Here is an 8,919-nt window from a genome sequence, read left to right as displayed (position 1 = left end):
CCAGGGGTCAATGTCCAGAGCATCCAGAGTTCAATCCTTGGACTCTGTGTAGTTGTTAACACTCAGCTCTGGGTAGAGATCTACTATTTTTGGGGGTGCAGAGGTGAACCCCTGGGGTTCGGGAAGGATACCTTTTGCAAGACTACAAGACTCCGAAACTTTGGTGAAAATTAAAAAGGGATGGATGAAGAATTTCAAGAGCACCTATGACCGAGGCAGGATGTTTTATGGTGTTTGTAGCAACACCGAATCCCAAGGCTGGCTTAGGCTGCTTCAGGTAGAGTTAATGACGCCCAGCTCAGCCAGGGAAGCTAGCAAATACCAGAGAGCGCACTACAGGTGCCTGACTGCTGCAGACAGGCATTCTGTGACCAGTAAGGCAGTTTATGGAAACAGATGTGCTTGTTCAGGACTGTTTCCACAACATTTGCAGCCACAGCTTTTAATAAGATGTAGAGAAGAACAGAAACCAGATTTGAAAGTCATTGTTGGGCAGTGTGAGTTTTAAAAGTGCTCCACCGCACTCCGACCGGGCGTCAGAAGATCACGGTAACATTTCAGACTGCCTTGGTTGGGGATTTTTATTTCTTATTTGGGGCATCCATGGCGACCAATAATTAATACTATTTAGGTCACAACGCTAAAATTATCCTTTACAGAAGTACGTTTAAAATATTGAAACGCAAGCCACAAAATCTGGTAAAACGTCAACCTTTCTGAACATAATTTTATACGTTTTGGATTATTTTCTAAAGCTACACTTTTCTCCTGAATAAGGGGAATTTCACAGTGCAAATCAATGCAATCATGCCAGCCTATTTAACTAACAAGATGTCATACCCTGGTGTGGCTAAAACACGGCTGTGGAATTCATTAAAATGTTTCGATTCCGTGTGAAGAGTCCTCAAGCAGTCTAGAAATCCTTGAAAGTGATTGGCTGGAGAGTGTGGGAGCGTCTAGCCCAGGCCTGGCCTTGTTCTCTCTTTGGCCGGAAGAGGGCGTTGTAACTATCAGAGGTTGGACATTTCCAGACAGCAATGACTGCTATCTAATGAAAGACTGCTTCAACAGAAGAAAAGGTAAAAAGGTATAACGTGCCTAAGGGGGGCTTCATGAGCTTCCCCCGGAGGGGAATCAAAGACAGAGCACGGACCCGCGAGCTAGCCCTTTGCCACGTGTACTTTCGAACTCTGAGTTCGTTCACTTTCCCCTGGCCTTTATTGGCTCCTTATTACTTCCAGGACCAAATATAAGCTCCTGCGTTTGACTTTTAAAGCTCCTCATAAGCTGGGCCCTTTCTGCCTTTCTCGTCTCCTTAGACTTTACTTACCTCCACACATTCTGCAATCCAGGTCTCCTAAATGTGGCCCTCCATCTCCTGCCTCCCCGGATTTGCACTAGTCACGGATACCTCTTTCCCTCTCCCTCTGGCTCTTCGCTTCCTCCGTTTCTTAAAGCCCCACGTTCTACAAGAGGCCCTTCACAGTGCTCCTCACCGCTGTCCTCCCTGTGAAGCTGCTGCCAGTTCGTCCTGCTTGCATCTTGCTTGTAACTGTTTGCAGGCTGTTTCCTTCCCCCGTTAGACTGTGAGATCCTGGAGAGTAGAGACTGTCCTTTTCTGCCTCTAGCTAAACAAGAAACGTTAGTTGACTGAGTCTTCAGTGGTTATATAGGAGTGTTAAGTAGGACTTCAAGGAGATGTTGTGTAACGGTTGCTTCTCCTAGAATGTCGTCATGAATATCGATTCTAAAACCTAGTTACATGTGGCTAATTGAGATCAGCTGATAATCCTGGACCCGAGAATGTGGAAGGGGCCCCTGTGTTTGCCATTGGAGAACCACTTCCAGTGTGCCCAGGTTACTCGCGGCAGCCGGAGGAGAGAGGTAGGCAGGAGCTGATTTGGGGGACCAAAGTAGTGAGTACTGGGTGGGACTGGGAGAATGGCTGCAGTCTTTACCATGGATTTAGTAGCGCTGAAGAGTTCAGAGAATAAACAAAGCGCCAGGACGCATCTGTAATCAGATGAAGCTGAGTTCTTAGCAAGAATCGAAAGCCTTCCTCAGCAATGGGAACTATTTTCTGGGTCCTTCTTTCAGAGCCTCAGCTCCTTTCTGGAAGCCTCCGAGAGCTAGACTACAAGTGCGCTGGGGGGAGGGGAGCTTCACCTTTGGACAAATAGCAGGAGACTTGATGGCTGTTGAAGATGAGCCCCCCGCCCAGGCGAAGTCCTAATGTGCGCAATCGCGGTCCTGGGACTTGACTCCAAATCTGAGGAGCTGAAAGTCTGGCCTCCTAGAGTAGGCGGTCGTTGGCTTTTTCTTTTAACTACAAATAAATGTACACGAAGATAACGCGGGGCTAGGGCGTGTTTCTGATCCCTTTGAAGCGCTGTAAAGTGGTCAAGCCCCAACGTTTGCAGAGCTGACCACCCAGTCTGCTGCTGTCGTTTCTGCTTAAAGCCAACAGTCTTGGCTGAAATCATCTCCTAAAAGTGACTTTTGAAAGCAATGACATGCTAGGGCAGTGTGAAGCTTGTTCCTTCGCATCTTGGGAGAACTCTGCAAGGGCAGACTTGAAACAGGCGTGGGAAGGGTCCAACATTCATTAAAAACAAATCTTTTCTGGTATGACGGCGAGCCCCACCTTTCTTTCACATGTCAGAGAATTGAACATTGTTGTACTTAAGTTGCATTTAAGACGGTCGTTATTTATTTAAATCCACGTGTGAAAATATGTGGCCCCTGACTTAAAACTTACTGAGCACTGCCTGCCTTTATGCCTGGGCTTTTTCAACACCGAAATAACCCTCCAAGTCAAGTCCTCCTCCCATATTTGCATAGCATTTTCTGATTGGTGTATACCTTTCCCTGGCCTTTTAGGGAGTGTTCCTGGTCTACTTAAAGTGGTCTGGATCAGGTCGAATGCAATGGCTACATTTACCGACCAATCACCTATTTGCTCCGATGAGTCCCCAAAGGCACATCAGCCAATGAAGGAAAAGTCCTAAATGCCTCTGGTTGTAAGGGACAGATTTTCTGGCTGTGAAGGGGGAGGGAGCAGCCGCTGCTTCTAGCTGCTCACTTATTGCTTGCTTAGTGATTTTTATTTCACTGAGCGTTTTAGAGGGATTGCCAGAATGGTGATCAAAGTGTTTGTTGCCACATCCTCTGGGTCTATAGCGGTAAGTGTTGGCTGGAATTGATGTGTCACTACACGTTGTCTGAATAAGTCACTGAAGGGAGTTGGAAAAGGCAGGGGGTGTGAGGAGGCTGCCTTTGGCCTCTGCCTCCGAGCTTTCTAAGGAAGAGGGACGAATGGGGCTCGGGGCTTCTGCACATAGCCGGTTTCTGTTTTATTTCAGAGGAGAAATGGGTGATCTGGGGGACCCCTGCTGTTAAGGGAAAGTTTGTTGGTGAAAACTGCTTGAGGATTAGTGTGGTTAGCTGTCGTGTTTGTCACTGATGCTTCAATTCTTTAACACGCTCGGAATTCCAAATAAATAACGCTGCTTACCAAAAGTTGTGAAAGAAACAAAAGCGTGGGGATCATTTCTTCCTCACAGTTTAAAGGAAGCCAAAATATGTTACTATTTCGGCACCAAATGATAAAAAGAAGCCCAAACCTAAGGCTTGGTTCCCAGAAGTTCAGAAAGTTGAAAAACTCAAATCAGACCAAAGACCTGTAATAGTTTTGCTTGATGTATTTGTCGAGAGACTTGAGTTATAGATCCGTTGTGCCATTTTGTGCGGTATTTCCAAGAACCGTGCCAAAGTTTGGCTTTATTTTCCCCTTAAATTAATGGAGAATTTTCGTTTGCATCTTGAACCTGATCCTTGGCAGAGCAGCCTCCAGAAGAAGCTGAAAGTGCAGGGAGCATGAAACAGGGTTTAGAGCGGAGGGGAGCTTGTTTCTTTTTATATCCAGTGCCTTGATGATCTCAGATTGCACTTCTGCTCGGCACTCAGGGGTGACTGGCTAAACAAACCGCTTGCTTTGGTGTATGTGATTCCGAATTACACATACTGGAAGCCATCACTTAAAAGTCGTTTCCAAAGGGACACAGTCGAAACCAAAGGAACCTGCTCTATTTAGAACAGCCGTCTCCAAGCGGGGCCGGAGTTAGGTGAGAAACCTTTCTATCCCGGGGCTTGTCTCCTACACAAACTCACCTGCTCGGATTCTCCAGCTCTCCCCGCTCCCCTCTCCTGGACAGGAAGCCCGCCCCCGCCCCCGCCTCCGCCAGAACTCCCCGGGCCTGGCAGTCGGGGGTCTCCCAGGTCTGCTAGGCTTTCCCTGGAAGCTGCGGGGAAGGCGGCTCGGAAACAATTCTGCCCTCAGGCATGGCCCCCAGCCCATGGGATGTGCTCAGGGCCAGTGACCGCTGACTAAAAGCTCCGCGTCCTCTCTTCATTTGGGCTGCGACACTCCGCAGACCTGGCGGATCTCCTTCTTCACTCAAAGTTCTCTTCTCTTCTCCTTTAAAGGCACAACTATTCTTCCATCCGCTCAGGTTTGGTCAACCGGCTTCCTTTCTCACTCTTCCCTTCGCTCGGCCTCTATATGCGACCAAACCTTGTGGTTTGGTCTTCCCTTCCTTGACCCCAGACCTTCTTAAAGGTCCCTGTTGAGTTCCAGCGGCCATCATCTTGCGCCTGCACTACTGCCACGTTCTCCTCATTGCTCTCGCCCGTTCCAGGCTCTTTCTTTTTTAATTCTTCCTCCAAACAACTGCCAAAAGCTTTTCTTGAAAGGGACGTCACCAGCCACTTTGCTGGGGAAGAGATGAAATCCTGCCCCCTTCCCCCCCCCCCCCCCCCAAAAAAAAGTGCCTTCCCTAGCCCTGTTGCTCGTCCTGCCAGTCCCAGCCTCTGCCCTCCAGACCTCTTGCTCAGATTTCAGCACTTGTGTACTTGTGTGCTGGAGGAGAGGCTCCTGGAGTCCTTCTCGTGGGGCTCCACCCTGAAGGAGGGACCTAACTGATGCTGAAATAGACCGCGCCCCGAGTGCCGCGGCGGACCGTGTGAGCGCGGGGGCGTAGGGAGCGCTACGTGCCTTCAGCCGGGCCTAAGCACTTCATTTGGGAACTTCCCTCCTTCCCTACTGCCCGGGGGAGTTTGGCTGCAGGGCACATTCGCCTTTATGGGGCCGAGTGGGAAGAGCTGCCTGGCTCAGCCACCCCAAAAGGGCGCCCTGGCTGGAGCCTAGAATAGAGTTAGCTGACTAACAACAAATCCTCGGCTCCCCAAGCCCGTGGAACTCCGCAATGGGGCTGTTCGCCCATGTCCTTCCTGGAGCCGTCGCTCCCAGGATTTCTAGGTTTCGGTTTGGACGGTGCACGCAGCCTCTTGAGCTCCTCGAAGGAGAAGGCCCTCGAACCCCTGCTCCCTCCTGGAAGGAATCGCCTCCCTCTGACAAAATAAATGTGGGCGTCTTCTGAATGGATTGGGTACCACCCCAAAGAGTGGGCTCTCCGCTGTTTCAGTTTTCACCATTGCTTGTGCTTTAATCTCTCTCTACAAGGGTTTTGGCTATTATTGCAGATTGCAGATATTGGATACACTTTAGAGTTATTTTGAATGTGTTCCTCCTCCTATTATTGTCTTTGTCAGTGTCGGAAGAAATATTGTGGAGAATGAGCATCCTTGCTTCATTCTAGCACTTGTGGGCAAAACTTCTAGTATCTCCCCAACGAATTTGACGCTTCATTTTGGTTTTAGACATGCTTTTTTATGTTATTAAAAACAGGCCTCTTTGTCTGTACTTTGGGGGGAGTTTTAGCATAAATGAGTGTGGTCAAAGGCTTCTCCCCCTCTCTATTGAGATATGTGGTTTGGGATGCTTTTTTAAAAACATTAATTATATTGCTTGTTTTCTTAATGTCTTTATCTTCCTGGTATAAATAAAATGTAGTTGAAATGAATGACTTCTTTTGGGTAAAAGTTTCATTTGTTTCTGATGCTTCTATATATTCTTTATTAGCTCCATTTAGAAGATGTCAGGGGGAAGCTGGGTAGCTCAGTGGATTGAGAGTCAGGCCTCAATTTGGCCTCAGACACTTCCCAGCTGTGTGACCCTGGACAAGTCACTTGACCCCCATTGCCTAGCCCTGACCACTCTTCTGCCTTGGCTTGACTCCAAGACAGAAGGTGAGGGTTAAAAAAAAAAAAGATGTCTGATGAGTTAATTTGAATCAGTTCCTTTAAATATCTTGGAAATGAGACTTTATCAGAGAAACTTTCTGCAAATATTTTCCTAGCTAATTGTTTCCCTTTTAATCTTAGCTTTTTGTGTGATTATCAAAACTATCCTTTTGATTTTGGACAATTCTTCTATTTGTTGCTCAAGAATTCTTCCTGTATTCATATATACTTTTTTCTTTTTACTATTTTCTCCATCAAATCATCTAGTTCTGTTTATTTTATTTTTTTTATTTGTGGTTATCTTTCTCTTAGGTTTGTCTGAAAAGGACACATTAAGACTTTTAATATTTGTTGCTTTTTTGTGATTCAGTTATTTTTTTCTCTTAGAATTTTGATGCCAGAGTATCTGGAGAACATACATTTAATATTGTTATTGGTTTGTTGTCTGTTCTTGCTTTCAGAGATTCATATGATTTCCTTATTTTTCTTTTGTCAGTTTTTGATTTTGATTCGACTGAAAGTATGATGATGGCCTCTTGCTTTCTTATATTCCACTGATACCTAGTGTATTTTGGTTAAGCCTCTCATTTTTATTTAGTGTATGTTTGCTTTTTTAAGGTGTTTCTTATACGCCAACAGATTGTGAGGTTTTGCTTTCTTATTCAGTCTGTTATTCTATCATTTTATTGGGTTGTTTAATCTACTCACATTTAAATTTCTAAGTTAAGTTTATACTGTCCTTTAGTTGCCTCTAATAAGTTTTTTTCCTGAATTCCAATTTTTTTTTGTGCCTCTTCATCTTAGTACTTTGTCTCTTTAGTTATTTTTATTTAATCTACTTTAAGGCAACTACATTTCTCCAGCCTTTCAACAATAATTGCTATAGTATAATATTTCAAATTATTTATCTACAAAAGTTAATTGCATCTTTTTATTGTAATATTTGAACATAAAGACATGGAGATCTGAGAACTATTTGATTTCCAGTATGAGTTGGAACAAATCTAGTTTTTTAGCTCTCTTTATAATCCTTTGGTACAAGTGCTGAAAGAAGTGATTTCACCACACAAAAGGGAAATGGCATTGAAACTTTATTTGTTGGAAGTCCTTACTTTTGGTATGACTGCCAACTTGACCACTGAAAAGTTTTTGTAGCAAAATGTATTTTGTTTAATAATCCCAAACAGATAATTGTTAACTACAGACATTTTTTTCTGATTCTTACTATTATTTATATGAATACTGAAGTTAAATATGGAATATACTAAAAGGAAGCTCTAGCTTTCTCTTAAAGCTGCTTCCTTTAAGCTGGAACCTCTACAAAGGCTTTCTGCACTATTACAGTTTTTAATAGAAGAAACTAATATGTGAAGTACACAGGCCACAGAAATGTAAGTTTATCAAATTATTTTAAAATGAAAACTTTTTTCTATTTGAAATATTATTGTTTAGCTTGATACTTTGTAGTTCATTTGTAAAAGCTACTCAGAGGCATTACGATTTTTCTTTTTTTTTCTAGAAGGAGATTGTATCAAAACTGAAATGTTATTTCAGCTAAATAAAACAAAACAAATGTTGATGCTTGAAAAAAGCTAAGTCAGCATTATGTGAACTGCATAAACAATGTGACATTTGGTAGTTTAAATTTTATGATGCTCTTGAATTTGAGTAATACTAATTTTTTTCTGGTTCCTTTTAACATTTCAAAATGAACAGAACAAGCCCACAATCTAGTCATATCTAAATCATGTATATTTTTTGCAAGTGTGAAATCAAAATAGTGTCTGTATTAAATCGCAAAATTTTGGTAAATTAAACGATATTCTGTAATATAATACAATCATGTTTATGTTGAGTCACACTACTTTCTTGATACTGTTCATTACCCAAAAAATTGTCAATTCAGAATGTCATTATTTTTATGAATTTTGCACAAATAAAATGCTTGCATTTTAGATTTTGAGTTATATAATTTCTGCGACATGAAAACTCCTCAAATAAAATGTCCCAGGAGAAATTCATGCTGTAAAAAGTAGCTTCATTTTTAGGTTGTTCCAAAACTAAGTGGAGTCTTGTGAATCAAAAACTATAAAATTCTCCTTGAAGACTCAATGTGCCAATTTTTGGACAAAATCTCCATTGGAAATACCCTTAAAGCTTTGAATATTAGGAACATTCATGATATGAATGATATTTTCCATGATATTTCCATGATATTTTCCATGTGTATGGAAATCCTGCTGCACCATTTCCTTTTTCCATCAGAAGTTACACTCTGAATCCAAGTTAATTGAAAATCTATTTGATGTAAAGATATGCCTCTTAAATAATTAAGTGTTTCTCTCGGAAGTATGTTTCCAGACTGGAGAGGCTCTGGTAGACTTATCAACGTTATATACAAATAGCCTTTTTAATTCCTTCACAAATGCTGCCACATTTAAAATTTAAATAATTTAGGCGTGCTTATTCTTAATGAAATAGTCAATATTTTAATTAAACATTTAATCTGTTAATTATCCACTTCATTACATCATAACCTTTTTTTTTTACACCATGAAATGATACTGTATTTTTCATCAGTCCTTTTAGATAGCTGCTAAGGCTCTTCCCTGGTTCTTGAGGATGCAATTTATTTATGACTTTCATCTACTGAAAAGAGATTTGCAAATGAAATATTAATAGATTTAAGCTTTATTGTTTTCTACATGAACTCAACTACATAATGTTCCTGTGTACATATTTTGATCCTTTCCACACCAATATGTGGTTTTACGATAG

At 42.4% G+C, this 8,919-nt stretch overlaps 1 protein-coding gene across 6 annotated transcripts in view; it reads left to right on the top strand.

Moving 5' to 3' along the window:
- The first annotated feature begins 1,749 nt into the window (after positions 1–1,749).
- Positions 1,750–8,919, top strand: part of SH3BGR (SH3 domain binding glutamate rich protein) — an 83,459-nt gene continuing 76,289 nt past the window's right edge. For 2 of the 6 annotated variants that reach the window (XM_056825963.1, XM_056825962.1), the window contains exon 1: positions 1,750–1,884. In XM_056825963.1, coding sequence (XP_056681941.1) covers positions 1,804–1,884 — 81 coding nt within the window. In that variant the 5' untranslated portion in view covers positions 1,750–1,803. Of the gene's footprint in view, positions 1,885–2,953; positions 3,183–8,919 lie in introns of those variants that run through there. The other 4 variants (XM_056825961.1, XM_056825960.1, XM_056825965.1 and 1 more) reach the window with 4 other exon arrangements.

The sequence above is a fragment of the Monodelphis domestica genome, chromosome 4 (assembly GCF_027887165.1).
Source record: "Monodelphis domestica isolate mMonDom1 chromosome 4, mMonDom1.pri, whole genome shotgun sequence".
Lineage (NCBI taxonomy): Eukaryota > Metazoa > Chordata > Mammalia > Didelphimorphia > Didelphidae > Monodelphis > Monodelphis domestica.
This window is presented reverse-complemented; position numbering and strand designations above follow the sequence as displayed.